The sequence below is a fragment of the Adiantum capillus-veneris genome, chromosome 13 (assembly GCF_014529385.1).
Source record: "Adiantum capillus-veneris isolate H3 chromosome 13, ASM1452938v2, whole genome shotgun sequence".
Classification (NCBI taxonomy): Eukaryota; Viridiplantae; Streptophyta; class Polypodiopsida; order Polypodiales; family Pteridaceae; genus Adiantum; species Adiantum capillus-veneris.
The window spans coordinates 39,255,923-39,277,440 of record NC_140943.1 but is presented as its reverse complement, the minus strand read 5'-3'; the positions used below and the strand labels follow the sequence as shown (position 1 = coordinate 39,277,440).

General features: G+C 47.6%; 1 protein-coding gene across 4 annotated transcripts in view; it reads left to right on the top strand.

Annotated features, from left to right (window-relative positions):
* Positions 1 to 21,518, top strand: part of HST (ARM repeat superfamily protein) — a 164,872-nt gene that overhangs the window by 36,263 nt on the left and 107,091 nt on the right. For all 4 annotated transcript variants that reach the window (XM_086526648.1, XM_086526647.1, XM_086526649.1 and 1 more), the window contains exons 2-7: positions 19,994 to 20,098; positions 20,471 to 20,614; positions 20,677 to 20,757; positions 20,836 to 20,905; positions 20,987 to 21,057; positions 21,333 to 21,496. In XM_086526648.1, the coding sequence (XP_086382774.1) occupies positions 19,994 to 20,098; positions 20,471 to 20,614; positions 20,677 to 20,757; positions 20,836 to 20,905; positions 20,987 to 21,057; positions 21,333 to 21,496 (635 nt within the window). The remainder of the gene's footprint in view (positions 1 to 19,993; positions 20,099 to 20,470; positions 20,615 to 20,676; positions 20,758 to 20,835; positions 20,906 to 20,986; positions 21,058 to 21,332; positions 21,497 to 21,518) is intronic.

The following is a 21,518-nucleotide window of genomic DNA, read 5'->3' as shown; positions in this document are numbered from 1 at the left end:
CATCACTCCTGGCACCGCACTGTGCATAAGAGGGAAAGCAAGCACTCCATAGCTCTTAACCTGTGACAAAAATCTGAAAATGAGGCTCTCCCCTCTTCAAATTCAGCGCCACTTCTTGTTGCATAAGGCAAGTGCACCAGAATGTGCCACTTGGCACATTTACAAGCATTTTCCCGTTTCGGGGTTGCCGCCTAAAAATATCCCAACCGGTTGCCCAGTTGACTTCACGGCAGAGTAAGAAAATGTTCCCTTTGTCATTCCGGAGGTAATGACGCCAACACATTTTCAGGTCCCAAAATAGCAGTTCCCTAAATTTTAGGAGATGCTGCCATTGTATCTTTCTAGGTCATCCGACCCTCTTTGTACATTGCGGCCACATCCAAAACTGAAATGTAGCCTCTGTAGCAAAGGATTCCACTTTGGCTAGTCAATGACCACACTTGGCTAACCATAGTCCTTGTCCAACCTTAGTGCTCTCTTGCCCTCAAGCCTGGACTCCCTGTGGACAGTTCCACACTAGCTATGCAATGCAGGGCAGTTAGATTTCCCGAGGGGTGTTTCCAAAAAGTGAAAGTAAATAGATAATAAGAAAGAAATCAACAAAAAGGATAGATAGTAGTCACACGCTGGTGACACCATGGACGTGCAAGCTATGTCCATACAAGAGATCGGGTGGTTCAAACAAAGTGCGAGCCCATCTTCTTCATGAACCCGGTCACGAGGTGAAGTTTTGCCCTCATGTAGCTCCCGAGAAGAGGTTGGATCTTCTTGAGAAACTCACGGTGTATGAGCACTTCTCATTTTGTATCCATCGATCATCGATATTTTATTAGCACATTTCAGCCTATATGACTCGTGTTCTTTGGTCTATTTAGTGTAAATTTATGGTCAAAGTGATGCTCTATGTGTGTGGCATGTGTGTAGGTCAAAAAATGCCAAAAAAACTCTCTTTTTTTTTTTGCCGTTCCGACCCCCGTCCCCGTTTCCTGACTTTTGCCGTCTCGACCCCGTTCCCGACCTCGACCCGTCGTCCCATGTAACTATGTAAAATAGGCTAAATGCATTGGAAAATTCCCCTGAAGGATTCTGATGGGAATGCTTATGATCATGCTGTGTGCAACCAGAGGATATGCATCTACACTAAGTGTCTAGGCATACACGGTCTGCGAACAGACTCACAAAAGTGCCAAATCACTTCCTATTCTAAACTGACTTGACTGAACTGAACCCTGATCATGCTGTAGCTTGTCCACGGACACATAGGGTTGGATGTGTCACGTGACAATGTGTGTGGTACAAGATGAGCAGGGTGAACAGTCCTCAAAAGAGTTGAATCATAGGAGATCCTTCATCGGTCGTTGGCGGATCTCATCAATCTCCTCCATGGTCAATAGTTTGACCGGGCGGTGTACATGCCAGGCCAAAGTGACCCGGATCCTCTGCTGCAGTCTTCGACGGTATTGTGTAGTCCTCCGCCGTCGTGGGCGCTTGGATCTCCCAAGTTTGGTCACTCGATCGATCATCATGCCTCTGGTATACGAAGAATGTGAGCTCTCCTTTGGTAGCTGCTCCTCCTGTCACCCAGTGTTTGCTTTAAAGAAGTCTGTGATGCGTCTCTGAGACCGGCTAGCCTCTCCGCAGCTCGAGCAAAAACATTCCTAGACATCTCTAATCCTCATATCCCATGAGTCTAGAAAGTAGTCCAAAGCCCTCCCTGTAACAAACTTGTACACCCCAAGTCAAGATTCTACTGCGACACAGCAGAGATTCACTTCAAACTTATTCACAATTCACAATAAAGTCGACATGGCCCATCTTAGTTCCGTGCCAAGAGGTATTGGCCCCAAAGACTGGCGCCCCTTTCGGTATTTATTTTTATATTAATCGTTGAGCAAAGTACAATGAGCCGGCGGGTGCTCACTCTCAGACTCTGCGTCCAGATGCCCTGAGAAGTGAGCTCCCTTGGGTCACTTATAAACATTACAAGGGATGCTAAAAGCGGAGCCCCAAAAGCTTCAAACTTAAAAGCAATCATCTCCCAAAGCAATGGGTCAAAATCTGCTAGCGCTAAAAAAGCAGGTTTCCGTACAACTGCCACGTCAGCCTGTCATCGTAAATTCATGAAATCCGTACAGCATGTCAGTGGAATTTACGGGACGTACGTACGGTACTGCCACGTCAGTATGTCGACGCGTTTTGCGGGTCCATACATTGCTCCCACGTGGCATTTCTGCCGCTAGACTGTGTGAGTGTGTCCGAGGGCCTACCACGTCACCAGTTTGTGACATACCCCCCTCTTAAAAGGATTGTAATCGCCCTTGATTACGCCTGCAAAACAGACAGAGTCCATAAAGTGTCTTAGTAGACACTGATTGTTAGTACCGACGCACTAGACACAACGCATCTAGCACTTGTACAAATCGACAGTCACATCATGGGACATCACTTGACATGATAGGACATCACATGACAAATCACATACAAATTCATTCCAAATCTCAGACCATTATTAATTGGCAACGTATTTAGTAATCGCATCTAGATCCAATTTGGACATCACAGATGCCCGATGAACTAATCCTTATTGCAATCATGTCTATAGAGATTTATGAGACCGAAATGTTGCAGTCATTTCGTCTTTCAGTTCCTGCACTCAAACAAGTCAAGTACAAATCAATCATTTTCATTTTCATTTTCATTTTCGGGAATTCCAATTCATAAAGTCATTCAACTAGAATACTGTCAGCCCATCACTATCCCTGAAACCCAAAGGGACAGCAGTGACTCTATTTAAAATCGGGGTAATCCGTTGACAAAGGAGCGGAGTGACTCCCCTCTTGTGCAAACCCATTGCTCTAGATTCACCCATGCTGAAAATCAGGGTTCTATCGAAGTAGACTATGCTAAACCGAATGCTTCAAGGTAAAGTTCCCAAATCTGAAGAGTATCTGCTAGGTCCTCCTCCGCCATCCACTTCGCATCCAATGCAGGATAGTTCTTGAACTTAACCAAGAACCGCCTAATCACTTTACCTTTAATCTTTCTGTCTTTGTGTGCCAAAGTCTGTTCTAGAACGAGTATCTCCTCACTTTCCTCCACTTTAGGTTGCTCATCTGGTTCCCCATCATCGCGCACATCGCCTTTAAAAGGCTTCAATAGACACATGAAATGCATTGTGAATCTTCCAAGTATCGAGCAACTTCAGTCTATAGGAGACATCATTTATCTTTTCTTTTATCTGGAAAGGGCCATAGTATCTCATGCTAGGCTTTGGAAAAAGCCGCTCCTTTCCCTTTTTCTTTCTTAAGCGTGCCTTCTCAAAACGTAAGAGCACCCAATCGTCTTCCCTTAATTTCAAATTGCGACGATGTCGATCTGCTACCTTCTTATGTCGTTCTTGAGATTTCTCTAAAGCCTCCCGGACCTTGGTAAAAGCAGTCTTCAAGTCCCTCATGTACTGGTCGGCTTCAAAATTCTTATCCTGGGTCTGGGGAATGTTCTGATCTACCAGTTGATTTCGTGGATACTATCCTACCTGTCGCATAAGTCAATGAGCCGGCATGCATTCCAAATCATTGCTTAGTCATGTCCCATAAGTCTTTGAATGGAGCATAGTCTTGAATCTCTTTAGCAAATCATAGCAAAACCGCTCAATCTGGTCTTTCAAAAGAATCTTCGGCAAGTATCCCAAAACCTCTGGCAGCAGTCATCCAATGTATCTTTCTCAGTCATTTTCAAGTGATGCAAAGTCGTGATGACATTCATCCGCATCGTTCCTTTGAAGTAATATACCGCTTGTCGCTCCCTGGAATGTTCTGAGAGCCACTCTCCAGGGAAGGGGACGGCAAACTGTATATGGCCAGGTCTATCTGTACCCTTTTACCGAGACGATGTGTCTCAAGAAATGTATCTCAGGCAAGAAAAACTCTCTCTTTTGTTTTTTTGTTTCTTTTTTCTTTTTTTCACATTTATAAGCAATTTATGCTTCCTCAGTGTTTGGAAAACCCACAAATGATGGGTACGCTCTGAAAATCCAAAAAATCGTCCTGAAAGCTGTCTTGTAGATGTTTCCAGGAGCAATACAAATCTGATGATATTCACTCTTCATATCAATTCGGCAAGTAGAATTCTGAAGTCTGTCAAGTATATCATCGATCCTCGTAATGTGGAAATTTGTTATGGTTCATTGGTTCTTTATTTTGGCCTCAGCTAATTCTGTAAGGTGGCCGGTTGGGTGGTGTACTACCACGAATCAATCATGTGATCTTCATGACGTAAAGGAGGTAACTCGCTTTGTACGCCTTCAGAGAAACAGTAAGCCTCTATTGCAGAAAAAAAATATTGTCATTTCTTTTCGAGGTCAAACATATTCGACCTTCAATCATCATTCAGTTCTCTGAAGAAAAATCGAGTAAAGAAACTGAATTTCATCAAGTACAATATCTTTGCCCTTCATTTGTCAAAGTCACTTTTTCAGTCCGATAGTCAACCACGGTGTTGTTCTTGCGGTACCAAGGGATTTCGAGGAGGACGTCACCACCTTCCTAAGGGCATTACGTAGAAGTCCTCGTGCCCTGAACCGCCTCCGCCTGTGGCCTCAGCCTGTTGGACGTAATTCCAAATCGAGCCGCCAATTCAATAAGTTGGCCTTGGCTCCTCCATCAAAGAAAAATGAGGGCTTCCTGATCTTTAACTTTGCCCCAAGGGCGGCAAAGTCTTGTACTTTACACTCATCTGATTCGGTTCGGGCCCCACTCAATGTGGTACCGGCTTTCCTCTTGACCTAAGAGGAGAAGCAATGGCAACACGCCATCTGTCCTTTCGGCTTTCCTCTTGACCTGAGAGGAGAAGCAATGGCAACACGCCATCTTGAGTAAATCGTATCAATCGGGTAATTCTTAAGGTGTTTCGCCAATCTCGGATCTGTGGAGTACTTAATCAATCTGTACACACATGCCAATCTGCAGTTGACATTTGTACTCTATTTTGGCAAACTTGTTCGTCGATTTTTTTTTTGGCCCAAATCTTCATTCTTTTCTTCAGTTCCCGCGCCGGATTTTCAACTTTTCTTTGCCTTCCCACTGAGAGGTGTCATCTCTGTCAAATTCTTCACGAGAACCCATGTGTAATCTGGGATTCTTTATGGCTTTATGCCCTGTAAGACAGAGCGATGAAGACGGGAGCGTGCCCGATGCGCGATGTATAAAGGGTGGGAGTAGCTATAAGTCCGGGGTCGGGACACGAAGATTCTTTCACAAAACTTGTGCGCGCTGCAAAAAAGGATCGGATCCTCCGTAGAAGAAGAATCTTTCTGTGCTCTGATACCACTGTAACAAACTTGGACACCCCAAGTCAAGATTCTATTGTGACACAACAGAGATTCACTTCAAACTTATTCACAATTCACAATAAAGTTGACACGGCCCGGCGTAGTTCTGTGCCAAGAGGTATTGACCCCAAAAGACTGGTGCACCCCTTTCGGTATTTATTTTTATATTAATCTTTGAACAAAGTACAATGAGCCCGCGGGTGCTCACTCTCAGACTCTGCGTGTAGATGCCCTAAGAAGTGAGCCCCCTTGGGTCACTTGTAAACATTACAAGGGATGCTAAAAGCAGTGCCCCAAAAGCTTCAAATTAAAAAACAACGATCTCCAAAAGCAATTGGTCAAAATCTGCCAATAAAACTGCCAACGCTAAAAAAGCAGGTTTTCGTACAACTGCCACTTCAGTTTGTCAGCGTAAATTAAGGAAATCCGTACAGCATGTCAGCGGAATTTACGGGACGTCCGTACGGTACTACTACATCAGCATGTTCGCGCGTCTTGCGGGTCCGTACACTGTTGCCACGTGGCATTTTTGCCGCCAGACTGTGTGAGTGTGTCCGAGGGCCTGCCACGTCACCAGTTTGTGACACTCCCTGAACAGGCAGTGAAAGCGGCCTCGTATCTCATAGTAAACTGGGCAGTGGCATGTATAGTGCAACTCTTGTCTTTGGCTCCATGTGACATAGGGGACATGTCCTCGCCTCTGCTGGTACTCCGCTGTACCTACCAGTCTCGATCCGAAGCTGGTGTGAAGCTGTGCGTATCTGGCCAATAGCGCATCGTATCCCATGAGATAAGTGGGTGTCCATGTATCTGAGCCTCATCACCAAAATCATCCTCAGTGAGCTGGAGAAGATGCTCTCTATAGAAAGCCATCTTCGTGCCCAGTTCCTGTGCTGGTTGTATCCAAGTCTTCTTGGTGTCAAGTTGAGTCAGGTCCTGGCGGATGAGCCTAGTGATCTTAGATTGTGTAAGAGTGAGAGAGGGTGCATCCAATGAGTATTGGAAAGGGGGCAATCTATCCATGTTGAACCCATGTCCGTGAAACCATGATGTCATCTCCCCATACCAGCATGTTGTATCTCCATGCATAGCTAACTGTCGAGAGGACTCAAGTGCTACGCAGGCATCTCTCTCTCTGAGGAAGTCCCATAAGCGGTGTATAAAGGAGATTGATCTGGTGAGCGCCTCAACCACTAGTGGGGGGGCAGCTAGCTCTGCTCGAATAATGAGTGAAGCCTTGGCTCTGATGAATGGCGAGATCATGGAGACCAAGGGCTTCTCCATGTCTCTCCATCCATCAGTGCGACCCGACCTCCCATGATGGTCCAAAGAGGGCCCCCATATCTGAACTCCATAGAGCAATGCGGAGCCCACTAAGGTGTCAAAAATCTAGAGCTTCGTCTGAGGCTCCTTAAACTGGATCTGTGAACACATCCTCTCCAATCCCCTTAATGCTGCATAGGCGAGCGAGAGAGAGAGAGAGAGAGAGAGAGAGAGAGAGAGAGAGAGAGAGAGAGAGAGAGAGAGAGAGAGAGAGAGAGAGAGATATGAAAATGTAATGAAATGTCATATTAATGTCTTTGAAAAGCCAAAAGACCTTTGAGACCAAAAAGTTACTATTGGTGAATCTGATACCATGTCTGAGTACGAAAAGTACAAAGATCTAAGACTAAAACACTAAAACACTAAGGAAATGAATCTGAAGCTGATCCGGAGCTGGAACGAGATAGAGGCAGGGGGGGGGGGTGGGTTCAAATGAAATCTCTCGTCGGTGGTCGTCGAATCTCATCAACATCCTCCATGGTCAGTACTCTGGTTGGGCGTCTTGCATGTTGAGCTAGAGTGATCTGGATCTTCTGCTGCTGCAGCCCTCGTCGATGGTGGGATACCACTCAAGGTCGTGGGCGGCTGGATCTGCCTAGCTCAATGGCTCGATCAATCAACGTACCTCGTGTGGGTGGGCTCTGAGATCTGCTGTGATGACTGCTCCCCTAGCTCTTCCCTCGCTGGTGTAAAGAAATCTGTGATCTGTCTTTGAGACTCTCTCCCATGATGTCCTCAGCAAGCTCTCCCTAAGTCTGTGCAGCTCTAGTAGAAACAATCCGAGACATCTTTGATCCTCGTATCTCATGACTCTAGAAAATGGTCCAAAACCCTCTCTGAACAGACAGTGGAAGTGGCCTCGTATCTCATAGTACGCTGGGCAATGACATGTGTAGTGCAGCTCTGTCTCTGGCTCTAAGCGACATAGGTGACATTTTCTGGCCCCTGCTGGTACCCCTTGAAATCGGCCACTCTCAATCGGGATCTGATGTGAGAATGTGCGTATCTGCCCAATAGCGCATCGTATCCCATGAGATAAGTGCGTATCCATGTATGCAGGCCTAGTCACAAAACCGTCCTCCGTGAGTTGGAGAAGATGCTCTCTGTAGAGGGCAATCTTTGTGCCCAGCTCCTGTGTCGGCTGTATCCATGTGCTCCTAGTATCTAGCCGAGTCAGATCTTGGCGTATGAGTCTGCTGATCTTTATCCGTGTGAGAGACAGGGAGGGTGCATCCAAGGTGTATTGAAACGGAGGCAATCTATCCATGCTGAAACCATGTGACTGAAACCATACTGACATCTGTCCATACCAACATGCTGTATCGCCTTGTAGGGCTAGTTGTCGAGATGACTCCAGGGCAAGCTGAGCATATCTGTCTGTGGGGAGGTCCCATAAACTGTGTGTAAAGGATACTGATCTAGTCAATGCCTGAAACCAAGGGAGGGGGGAGGGGGGGCGGCTAGCTCGGCTCGGATAATCTCATGCGGCACTGAGGCCTTAGCCCGAATCATCCGAGCGATCATAGAGACCAAAGGCCTCTCCATCTGCCAGATCTCCCATGATGGTCTACTGAGGGTCCCCATACCTGAACTCTGTAGAGCATAGCTGAAGTCACTAGAGTGTCAAAAAGCCAGAGCTTTGTTTGCAGTTCCTGAAACTGAACCTGCGAACACATCCTCTCCAGTCCTCCGAAGGCTGCATAGGCTCTCGTCAATCTAGTCTTTGATGCTCTCCTCAGTGAAAACACCGGTCCACTGAAGACTACCCCAAGATAGGTATATACATTTGTGTACTCCACACTCTCTTGGCCATACGTAAATGTGGGTGCTGACCTCCTGACCCACTGTGATGTGGTGTTGAACACCATAACCTTGGTTTTCCCAAGGTTGATAGACAATCCACTGTCACGAGAAAATGTGTGCAAAGCATCTAAATGACGCTGCATCCCCTTTGGAGAGTCAAAGATCAACACAATATCATCAGCATATAGTAACAACGGAATCCATGTCCCTGCTAGCCGAGCCTCTCTGTCTCCCTGACGCTCTACATAGTCTGAAAACTCATCCACATACATTCCAAAAAGAGTCAGAGATAGGGGGCATCCCTGCTTCACTCCAATAGTGTAGTGGACCATGTCAAACATCCCCTCAGTAGTGCGTACCTGCCCCATCATTGTCCTCTATAAAGCCAAATACTCCATATCAGCTCTATAGGCACACCCATGTCTTGTAATCTGCGTATAAGTCTGGCTCTCGGCACTGTGTCAAAAGCTTTGCGGAAATCCACAAAGCTACAATAGATCCTCTTGCCATGGTGTCTACCTTCCTCAATAATAGCTCTGAGTGTCAAAATCAGGTCAAGAGTGGAGAAACCTCTCTTGAATCCTGCCTGCCCTGGTGTTTGTATGCTCTCTCGCTCTGCCCATCTACTCAGCTCCTGCTCAAGAATGGATGCATATAGCCTAGCCAATGTGTGACCAACCATGATGGTGCCATAATTCCCGGGAATTATGGGATCTCTTGACTTGAAAATAGGCACAATCGTAGACATACTCCAAGTCTCAGGAAAGCCTTCATACATGGCTTGATTAAACATCATAGCAAGCATATCTCTGGCATTGATGAAATGCTCTGCTACTAGACCATCATGATCATGTGCTCTCCTTGGCTTCATCCTGTCAATGGCTTTCCTTACCCTCTCGGCAGTAAAGAAAGTACATGTCTCCGGTGGGTCCGGCAAAGGTGGCTGCCTTGATGTTGTGTAAAGAGATGTGGCATATTCCCCCCATGTCTCTGTGGAGGTGATGACTGGTGGTGGTGATTGCTCATGGAATAGCCTCCATGCTTCGCCTTAGTCAAGACTCATAAATAGCTGATACAGATCCCGCTCTAGCTGAGATAGATAAGCCCTTTTCTTTCGTCGCACTAGGCGGCGAAAGATAATCCGTGACTGTCTATGTGTGATAATACCCATGAGCACTTCCCTGTGTAATTTGATCCTCGTCTCTCTACACTCCTCATCATACCAAATGTTCTGGGGCATGCTCCCAGGTCGTCTCTGTGTAGGCTGGCTGTGGGGGTATGCCTCTGATGCTGCATCATGGAGCGTCTCTGTCAATATCTGAGCGAGTTCATCTAGTGGCCGTCCCGGCTCCTGATTGCATAGCTGCCTGTATATCTCATCCATATACGATGTGGAAAGCATGTAAAACCTCCAGCTGTAGAAAATCTTTGTAGGCCATTCAAAATGGCCAATCTATGTGCAGCTCCATATCTATCAAGTATCTGCTATACTCAGTGTACTCATGTTGTGATAGTCTGGATAGGCCCATCTCTGTAACGTCCAGCTCCCTAAGCATCTCCTCAGAAGTATCATAGAATACTGTCCGGTGATGGGCAGTCCTAGCATTGAAGTCCCCTAGTATGATAATGTCACCATCCCTGGAAAACTCCCATATGTCATTATCCAAAATAGCGAAGGGGGACTGTCCTCTAGGTGATGCATATACTGACGTATTAGGAGGAAAGTGTCACGTAACACATCCCAACCCTATGTGTCCGTGGACAAGCTACACCATGACAGGGTTCCCGTCAGTCAAGTTTGTTTAGATTTAGCAATGATCTAGCACTTTTGTGAGTCTATTCGTAGACCGTGCATGCCCAGTCACTCAGTGTAGATGCATATCCTCTTGTTGCACACTGCATAAGCATAAGCATTTCCATCAGATTCCATCAGAGTCAGTTTGGGGATTTTTCAAGTGACTTTATCCCATTTTCCCTATTTTTGACATTTTTCACTTATTTATTGACTTTTGTTGGGTACTCAGTAGGGCAAATTGGATAAGTTAATATATAAGCAAACCCAAGTTAGCACAATAGGGCAGATGAGCAAAGGGCACAACAGGCTTCCCCAAGCACAGGTGCTCCCTCCCTCTCTCAGCAAGAACCTCGTCAAGCCACCTTGGTGAGGCCGCCCCCCTTCATGCCTAGCGTTTTTGGATCGCCTACCTTCTCTCAAGCTCTGGCGTTTCCTTCTCCATCAGCCATCGCCATCAAGCTACAGTTTCCTGACGTTTTTCCCGCGACAACCAACCCCATCCATTAGCGTTTTTGGTCGCTAGTGGATGCTTTTTCTAGCGAAGCTAACCTCTTTGCAGATTCGATCAATCACGAAGAACCGATCTTGGCTCTCGAGCCTTGGTCTAAAGAGCCCTCACACGAAGTATTATGTGTTCGCATGATTGATACGCACGCATTGTTCGAATGTTTCATTCGTGATCGTTTCCTGTATTTTAGTCAGCATCGTTATGTGATCCCTTTTCCTAGGCATGACATATTGTATGTTGAGCACGTTTCTCTCATGGATGAGCACGAATGTATGCGGATTGTTCATGAAAAACTGAAAAGTTTGTATGTCAAGAAGTCACATTCCATGTCTCTTCCTTGGCACGACACAGTTTCCGAAAGAGCACATGAAAGTATGAGCACCCAGCATGCGCATTTCCATTGTGATTTGCCACAGTTGATTGATTTCGATCAAACAGAAAAGATTCGATCTCATTGTTTGCATGTGTTTGATGAACGGGTTGTCATTCCGTCTTTATGTTCATCTACATTGCATACACAGTCTTTAACGAAGACAATATTTTTTTCCTTAACTTTACACGGAATGGGTATGTTCATGATTTTGTGTTGGAGATGGTTTCATGAATTTTCAGCCATGGAGATTCTTGAAGACGAAAGAAGCAGGTCTCTAGACGAAGTCGAAGCATCGAAGGAGCCACAGAAGACTTTGTGTCACTTTTGGCGCGGCCCAAAGAAGCAAGCGTTGCAGACCTTTATGAAGTTCAAGTACCGCACGACCCACACATCAGAGTGGGCCGGCGAAGAGTCCCTTCCAAGATTCTGGATGCTGTTGGCGATCTCCCTCGACGCCATACAGTTTGGTACCAGTACCTCACTTTGAAAAGGAGGGGATGTCACGTGACACATCCCAACCCTATGTGTCCGTGGACAAGCTACACCATAACAGGGTTCCCGTCAGTCAAGTCAGTTTAGATTTAGCAGTGATCTGGCACTTTTGTGAGTCTATTCGTAGACCGTGCATGCCCAGTCACTCAGTGTAGATGCATATCCTCTGGTTGCACACTGCATAAGCATAAGCATTTCCATCAGAGTCAGTTTGGGGATTTTTCAAGTGACTTTATCCCATTTTCCCTATTTTTGACATTTTTCACTTATTTATTGACTTTGTTGGGTACTCAGTAGGGCAAATTGGGTAAGTTAATATATAAGCAAACCCAAGTTAGCACAATAGGGCAGATGAGCAAAGGGCACATCAGGCTTCCCCAAGCAACAGGTGCTCCCTCCCTCTCTCAACAAGAACCTCGTCAAGCCACCTTGGTGAGGCCGCCCCCCTTCATGCCTAGCGTTTTTGGATCGCCTACCTTCCCTCAAGCTCTGGCGTTTCCTTCTCCATCAGCCATCGCCATCAAGCTCCAGTTTCCCCCGCGACAACCAACCCCAGCCATTAGCGTTTTTGGTCGCTAGCAGGGCAGCAACACCAGCGTTTTGTCCTTCAGATTTCAGCCTTGAAAAACGCAGCACCATAGCGTTTTTGTAGCAGGTATAGCAGCGCTATTTTGCAGCCCTAAGACCCTGCAAAGCTTCAGCGTTTTCAGCCTGCAACAGCCACCTAAAAACGCAGCCTTGACCCTGGTTTTTCAGCGTTTTGTATTCAGCCTAAACCCCTCGACAAAAGCAGGGATTTTCAGCCACATGAATCAGCCCCAAGATCACCTAGAACCTCAACATTTCCCCCCTTGTGGACAGCAAATAGAAGAAGACCCAATTCAGCCCTAAAGTCATCATCGTTGTCACCGACATAGCCCCCATTTGCATCAGTCCATGCATCATTATTGTACACCTATGTGCAATCAAAGTTAGACCACTCTCGCCGACGAGAGTTAGACCACTCTCGCCGACGAGAGTGAGACCACTCTCGCCGACGAGAGTGGGGCCTTCGGAGGATGGTTTTACAACCTCTCGGGTGTCGTATCTCTTTTCTCTCCTTCTCTCAGTCTCATTCACTTGCACACACAATATCCACTCACTTTGTTCGTAATCATAGCACTCTCCATAAGACGGAAGGCTCTCTCCTTCCCTAAGAACTAAAAGGAACCTTGAGCAAATAAAGATCACTAATCTTAAGAAAATACAACATTTATTCCGCTGCACCTTACAGAAAGTAACAAATAGCAACGTAGAGGTATCTGCCTGTCTTTGCCCTTAGCCTCACCCACATGTAATGACGTCTCTCCCAATAAAACTATCCTCAAAGGCACCTACATCAAGACGGAGTGACCCATTACAATTCCAGGCTGCCATCTTTAGTGTGGTCCCATAGGTCTCGCACCGTCATGCGGAGCGTCGCTCTAATAGCACCACCCTTCCATCCCGGTAAAAAACAATCTTCCCTTTTTCCCTTGCCGCTCTAATTTCTGGCATTACCTCTTGCATATGAGCAATCTGCGAGAGGGTGAGGTCATCTCCAAGAAAGACGCCCGTCTTCTTTAGAGTCGGTCTCTTCTTCAAGAAGTCCTCCTTCGCTTCCATGGAGGGGAAACGGAGGATGAGTGCCCTTTCCTTCGAGGTTTCCCACTTTTCTTATTGCCCACTCTCCAAGCCCTCGTATGCGTCTGCTCATTAACCCCCACTAGAGTCATGAGTTCTTTCACCTCTTCATACACATTATCTTGGTCTCTGAGGCCACATATCCTTACGTATAAGGCCCGCACACGTCTCCTTTGCTCCTCTTCTAATGTCAAGTTAATGATGGTTGGTGAGGGGGTTATTTCCTTGCCCTTTCCTTTCTTGACAATCTCAATCCATTTCTCGGCCTCTTCTGCTTTTTGTTGGGTCTTTGTGATGACATCTACCCACGAGGTCATCATTTCTTTCTGTTGCTCCTCACCTTCTTTAATGGCCCGCACCTGTTCTTTAATAGTGTTAAGCTCTTCAACTACTGAGGGTTGAAGCTCTCCCTCTTCGAGGACATTTTGCGATCGCACCTCTGCAAGCTCTTTCTTGAGTAGTGCGATTTCCTCATCTTGGGCCTTCACACGATCCTCAAGTGTATGTATCGTGCTTTCTTTGCCGACACGTGCTCGTCGAGTGCCTTTATGGTACCTAGAAGGTGGCGATTAATCTTGTTGATGGACTCGCTCATTTCTTCCTTGCATTTTTGAATGGCATCCTCCATAGGATCATCCTTGCCATTTTCTTTCCTCATGATTGAAGGCCGCAAAAGGAGAGGGAGAGGAAAAGGAAAAGGAGAGAGAGAGAGAAAGAAAGAAAGAAAGAAAGAAAGATTTTTAACGTCTATGTCAGGCCGAAATCGGCCTATGAGACAAATCAAATGTACATGGCGTGTATGTCATCCGTCTATCGGAAAGACAAATGAAACAAAACTGATACAAAACTGAACTGAATGTAGGTAATGGAGTATCTGAGGAGGGATGGGGTTCTATCTCTAGGGGTATATGCATGTCTATATGCTCAAGGTAGTACAATCATGAGAATGCATCAAGCTCTCTAGCTCCATCCTGTACAAATGGGGGGATGTAAGATGTGGTACATGGGCGGGGCTGGTGCCAAGGCTACCCGGATGAAAGCTGTCGGGTCGGCCCTCATCTGAGCTACTCGCTCCTCAGTGGCACGGCGCTCCCGGGCTCGGATCTCCTCGATCTGTCGGTGGTGGGAGCTCACGCCCCTGTAGCCTGTGACTCGTGGTCGTCGTCTAGCTCGGTTCACCTCCGCCTGTGGGAGTGTCACTCCTCTCTGAGTATCTGGTGAGGTAGGGGTGGCAATCCTCTGAAAGAAGTCTGTGAGCTGCGACTGTCTCCCCTCTGTCTGTGTAGCTGTGCGTGGCTGTAGTAGTGTGTCCCGATGGCTCTGTATCTCTAGTAAGAAACGTCCGAGCTGTCTCTGATCTCGAGAGTCCATGATCTCTCGGAGAGTGGGCTGTCCTCTGAATAAGGCCTCATATCTGCCTCTGATCTCAGTGTATGCTCTGCATCTACATACAAAGTGCTCCTCACTCTCCACCTCCTCTGTGCAGGCTCTGCAGACTCGCTCCTCCCTGGGAACACCAGTATGTCTCCTGATCTCAATCTCTAACCTGTGTGAAGCCACTCTCAGCTGACCAATCGCCACCCGTGAGCTATGTGGCATATATGTGTCCATATAGCGTGGTCTCTGTATGAACCCCCCAGACAATATGGTGAGAAACTGGTCTCTGTAATCTGACATCCTCGTCCCCAAGCCAGGTGACTCCCAGACTCTCCTAGTGTATAGCTGCCACAGATCCTGTCTCAATACCAAGTTTCTCTCACTGCGAGAGAGGTGAACAGATGGTGAGTGGGGGTCGTACTGGAATGGTGGTAGGCTCTCCATGTCAAGACCGTGTCCCTCAAACCATGCTCTGACCTGTGAGTACCAAGCTCTCGCATGCCCACTCTCTGATAGCTGTATAGCTGCCTCAAATGCTCTACGAGTAAGTCTGTCAGGAGGTAGCTCTCTCATCCTCTGGATGAAGCAGACTGTCTGGAATAATGCCTCTACAACCATAGGTGGTGTGGCGAGCTCGGCTCTAATAATGTCATGTGGCACTGTCTTCTTGCTGCGGAGCAAGCGTGAGATCATACATACCTGTGGCCTCTCAAGCTGTGTCCACAGGTCATCCGTCAATCCTGGTGCCCATACTGCCGCCGAGTACATCAGGGCCGGGGTGACTAAGGTGTCAAAAAGCCAGCCCTTCGTGCGGGGCTCCTGAAAGTGTGCCTGGTGGCATCTCCGCTCTAGCATGGTCAGAGCTGCATATCCTCGGGTGAGCCTGTCAGCAGCAGCCTGCCTCATAGTGAAGGGTCCTGGTAGGCTGGTGAATGTGATGCCAAGATAGACATAGGAGGTGACTACATCAACCTGTCCTCCTGCTGCTGTGAAGGTGGCAGCGCTCCTCACCGCACTGGATGTGTGAAAGATCATGACCTTGGTTTTGCCAAGGTTCACAGTCAACCCCTTGTGTGTGCTGAATTCGTCCAAGGCCTCAAGATGGCGTTGCAAGCCCTCGGGTGACTCTGAAATCAACACAATATCATCAGCATATAACATGATGTGGACCGGAGTACCTGCCAAGTCGCTCCCCTCTCCCCCTGCTCGTAGTATGTAGTCGGAGATCTCGTCGATGTAGAGCCCAAAGAGTGTCGGGGAGAGTGGGCATCCTTGCTTAACACCAATGGTGCTAGCAATGGTCTCTGAAAAGCCGCCTGGGCAACGAACCCGACCTGTCACCCTCTCGTAGAGAGTATATATGGCCCAAATCATCTCTGTCGGTACCCCAATGCTGTGAAGGCGCTGGAAGAGTCTCTCGCGTGGGACTGTGTCAAAGGCCTTGCGGAAATCCACAAAGCAGCAGTAAAGCCTCTTCTTCCGCGCCTTTGCCCCATCAATGAGGCAGCGCAGAACGAAGATGTGGTCAGTGGTGGAGAAAGCTCGTCTGAAACCTGCCTGGCTTGGAGCTCGTAAACCCTCGGTCTCTGCGTAGCAGCTAAGCTGTGCCTCAAGTACTGCTCCATATAGTTTGGCCATCGTGTGGCCAATCATGATAGTCCTGTAGTTCCCTGGGTCCAGGGTGTCGCCAGATTTGTGGATAGGCACTATGGTGTGCTGTGTCCACTCCTTTGGGAAGCCCTCCCCTATAGCCCGGTTGAAGACATGTGCAATCAACGGGGCTATAGTGGAGGCCGCATAAATGATGTGCTCACTCTGTAATCCAGTGTGGTCAGCTGATCGTCTGTGCTGCATGCGGCGTATGGCCCTCTCTACCATCTCTGCTGTAAAGAAGGAGGAGCACGTGGGGCGTGGCTCATGTGGCTGTGGGATAGGAGGCTGCCTTGGCACCTCATAGAGGCGCTCTGCATAATCATGCCATATCTGTGGATCCTCAATAGCTGTGGTCGGACGTGGCTCGCGCAGGGTGCGCCATGCCGTCGCGCTATCTATGCTCATGAATAGGCGGTATAGCTCAAGCTCCTGTGCCTCTTCGAATGCTCGCCGCTTTTGGCGTGTCAGCGTCTTCATATCTCGTCTGGCCTCTCTCTCTGTGATCTCTCCTAAGGCTCGCCGTGCACGGAGGCGTCGGTATAACTCTCTGCACTCATCATCATACCAGCGGTTCTGAGGCATAGTCCCGGGGGGGGGAGTGCGTCCTGTGTGAGTGGTGTGTGGAAAAGAGCTAATAGCTGAAGTGTGGAGAACGGAAGAGATATGTGATGTGAGAACTGAGAGTGGTGTGGATGGGTGGAGGAGGCATAGGCCATGCTCGACCTCGGCTGAGTAAAGAGAGGCTAGCTCATGTGTGAAATGGATGGTGGTGTGTGGAGTGTGTGCTGTGGAGCTATGTGGGATGGTATCTCCGGTGATGGAGGAGAGGTATGTGTGGTCGGCTCCGATGGGTATGGGTGGAATGGTGAAGGATGTGATAAGGTGTGTAGCCTCCCTGGGTCCCATAATATAGTCGACTGTACTCCCCCCTCCCTCTGTAACTCCATGTGGCATACAAGTCAGGCCCCCTGAGGTGGGCCACTGGGCCATCCCGTTATAAATAACGAGACGGTGCTGGGAGCCAAGTCGAAGTAGGTGTCGTCCGTAGGCTGTGACTGGAGCTCTGTCTGCTGTATCTCTCATAGTAGCCTCCTCATCTAGAGTGTGTAGTGCCTCTGGGTCCTCGTGGTCATATGTCTCACACTGCTCACTGCGCGTACGAGCATTGAAGTCTCCCATAAGGAAGACTTCACCCAGTGTGGAGTACTCTATAATCTCCTCCGTGAGGCATGCGTACGGTGACTCCTGCTCAATAGGGGCGAATCTGGAGCCTGTGGGAGCAAAGTAGCAAAGGGCAATGTAGACGATCCTGTCTCGTGAGAGCTCGAGGCGAATCCACATGTATCGGGCCTGTGGGTCCCGGGCAACAATCTGTAGTCTGCTGTGAAGCCCCTGTCTAAAAAGTATAGCCACTCCTCCTGAACCGCGAGTGGTGTGCTGGCGCATACATCCCCGATGTAGAGACTCCCATTGGAAACCATGTATCCGTGGTAACCCTCTCTCTGGGATCTCGTGTGTCTCTGTAAGTAGAATGATGTCTCGACCTCTCATCACCTCCTCAAGTCTCTCTGGGTGTGTCCATAGGTCTCCATTGCAATTCCAAACCGTGACATGAATCTCCTCGTGTGTCCCACAGGCCGCGAGTCCCTATGCGATGGTCTTGCCATCAATGATAACCCTACCATCTCGATATACTGCCTTCTTCCCTTCTTTGCGGGCCTGGTGGACTCTAGGCATGCACGTGCGGCGGTGATCTTGTTGCATCTTTGTGAGGTCATCATCAAGATAAATCGGGGGGCCTTCTAGCCCTCTCAAGATGACCCTCTTTCGGAGGAAAGAAGTTCGAGACTCCTCGGAGGCGAATTGGAGGATGAGAGCTCTCTTCTTTGGATCTTTGCCGGCTCTCCAAACTTTGGAGAAAGGGATCTCTTCTTCCTTGTATCCCACTTTCTTGCATAAGGCTTTCCCATCGCTCTCGGGTGTGGACCCTTCTTCTTCTTTGATGCCGGTCACTCGCACATTGAGACGGCGAGCTTGTCGCATTTTCTCCTCCTCGATGGTTGTGTGTACGATGAGTACCTCATCTTTTTGGGCTTCCTCTCTTGCTACCTTCTTGATATTCTTTTTGACCACTTCGACCCATCCTTCTTTGGTGGCTTCTAATTTGTCCTCAATGCTTGCGGTGAGGGCTTTGGTGATCTCCTCCTTGAGGGCTTCCTTAGCCTCCTCTTTAATCTCTCCTTCCTCGGGGGTGAGGGATGTGATGGAAGCATGAAGGAGGTCGATTTGTGCCTTCATCTCTTCTTGCTCTTTCCTCCATCTCTCCCTCTCCTTCTCGTTCTCCCGTGCCCTTCTCTCCTTCTCCTCTTTGAGGTTTTGGATTTCCGCTCTCATGTCCTCTTTTTCTTCGTTCCATAGCTTGATGAAGGTGGCTTTCTCCTCCCTCCATATCTCTCTCTCCATCCACCATTCTTTCATGTCCTTCTCCAATTGTGCAAGCCTCTTGTTCGTGAGCATGAAGGTTGTCTTCATTGTCGATTTCGGCGTCTTGATGATGGGGGAAGACATAGTTGTATTCGGAGCTACCCTCTCTTCATATTGTGAAGAAGAGGGGAGAAGGGGAGTACGTGTATGTATGCGTGTATGTGTGTATTGTGTGTGTGGGTATGTATCCGTGTGTGTGTGTGTGTGTGTGTGTGAGAGAGAGAGAGAGAGAGAGAGAGAGAGAGAGAGAGAGAGAGAGAGAGAGATGGCTGTGTGAGGGGGAGGCTGGGGGCAGTTCAGCAGCAGGCGGCAACAGCAGGCGGGGGCAATGGCGGGAGCGACGCAACAGGGGGAGTCGGCAGCGAATGGCAGCGGCGGCAGGGGCGGCAGTGGCAGGTGGGGCTGCAGCAGCGGCTGTGCCGCGAACTGCTACAGCTGGGGGTGGGCAGCGCGCGGACACGCAGGGCAGCAAGGGGCGGCAGTGGCAGGTGGGGCTGCAGCAGCGGCTGTGCCGCGCACTGCTACAGCTGGGGATGGGCAGCGCGCAGAGAGAGAGAGAGAGACTGAAATGAAATGAAATGTTATATTAATGTCTTCAGAAGGCCAAATGACCTATGAGAGTTGACGTGGGCTGCTTTGCGAGGGCTGGCCTTCCCTATTTGGAGCACTCCTTGGTAGGCTATAAAAGCACCCCATAGAGGTCACATTTAGGGAGCACAGCACTAAGTACCGAATGTGGGCTTCCTGAGCAGTGTTTCTGGGACAACATCTATCCCCCAGTTGTTCTAGCTAACTCAGAAGCAATAAAGAAATACCCAACCAGGGTGGTTGACAGTGGCAGTTCAGGGCCATGGACGTGTGTACAGGAGCATCCCTCTCTCTACCTTCACTCTTATGTCAGTTTTGTTCAGTTTATTCAAGTTGTGTTTGAAGTATTGAAGTGATTCAAATGTGCAGAGATCAAAAGTCCACCGTCTTTCTTTCTGACCTAGAAAATAACACATGGCTGTAAGACTGCAGAAATAGAGACTTTGACCGGATAAACAGTTTTTCTTGCAGTATGGGCATCGATGCCAAATCTTTTTTGTTGCCTTAGTTTTGTTGACATGTCTATTTGGAATTGTGCACTCCAGCTATCTAAAGTGGATGTCTGTTACCTGCTTCTGAATTCCCTGGTGTTTGCATGTGTACCAGTTAAAAACTGGAGATGTTCATATTCTAGGGGCCACTGCATCTGCTCTAGTCAAGGAAGGATCCTTGTCATCAGAAGTTCGGCATTATGGTTTGAAGCTTTTACAAGTAAACACTTGCTCTATGACATGTCATTCTGAACTAGGAATGAGATTAATTTACAATTGGATGAGTCAAGAGGCTCTTTTGTACTTTTAGAATGTTTGGAGTTTGTGCTATCTCAGATTGGGGAATTACATTGAGGCTTAAAGGCTTGAGGATGTGGCATTCTTAGCCATATAAAGAGGATTTTCTGGTCGCTTAAAGTTGTTCTGAAAGATGAATTTCGGCACTTTGTCATTGTTTAGAGATGATGGATCAAGAAGGTTACCCTCATGATGCTTCATATTGGGCTAGTGAATGTTAGCATTAGTTAGAGGCACATTTTCATGATGAAATCTTACAGAATGTTTACGGTCAAGATGGTTTCTTCTGCAACAGCATCTAGTGCGAATGCGATGGGAAGAGCTGACAGTTGCGACCAAGGCACAACTTGCTGATTTGGTGCTGGGCCTTGTGCCTGAGATTGCAACAGCTCATGACGAATGGTTTTTGAAGAGCCAAACTGCAGCCCTAGTTGCTGAAGTAAGCTTAACTAGCATAGTTGGATTTTGTAGCTTGTGGTTTCCTTACCCAAAGCCTTACAGGTTATAAGACATGAAGATGTGTCACTATGGCAAGGTTTGTTGTCGAAACTTGTGGAGCTGTCAGCAGTGAGCCCCGCATATGTACGCTTGTTTCACTTCTGGTTTTTGTGTCTATGCTTGATTTATCAAGTTTTATAGAAATTCATTTTCAACTGGCAGGCAGAGCTGGTTCTTATGGTGTTGAGGTGGCTCCCTGAAGACATAACGGTTTATAATGAGGATTTGGAAGGTTTATCCTTAAATTGGTTCCCACATGTATCGTCCAGTTTGACATGGTGAAAGTCGACCTTTTAATTTTTCGCTGGTGCAGGGGACAGGCGTCGACAATTGGTTCACTGCCTTACACAAGCTTTGACACAAATATTTCCCTTTTTTTTCAAAGTAAGGAATTCACTCATACTTTTTGAGGATGTCTCTAACAGCAAGCTGAAATTGATCTTACACAAACAATTAGAAGAGATAAAAAAGATGAGAGATCAAGTGCCTGTTTATGCTAGGAATTCGTAGATCTTATGGAGAGAATACTCTACATCTTCATGCTTGACGTACAGAAGTGTTCTGGTCACAAGCTTGACTATATTTCTTGTGGCATTTTACCTTTTCAAAATTAAAGCATTCGTTTTTATTTCTTATGGAAAATAAGAGTTTTGTTCCAGATGCTAGAGAGTCATTTTGTAGAGGCTGTCAATTTACTACAACAAGGTCAGGTGGAGCTTGCAAAGCAGCATGCAACTGTGGCAAATGGCACGCTAAATGCATTGCTTGCTTATGTCGAATGGGCACCTGTAGAAAAAATAGCTGAAAACGGTCTTATTGAAGCGTAAGTAGGCTTGCTCTGCATT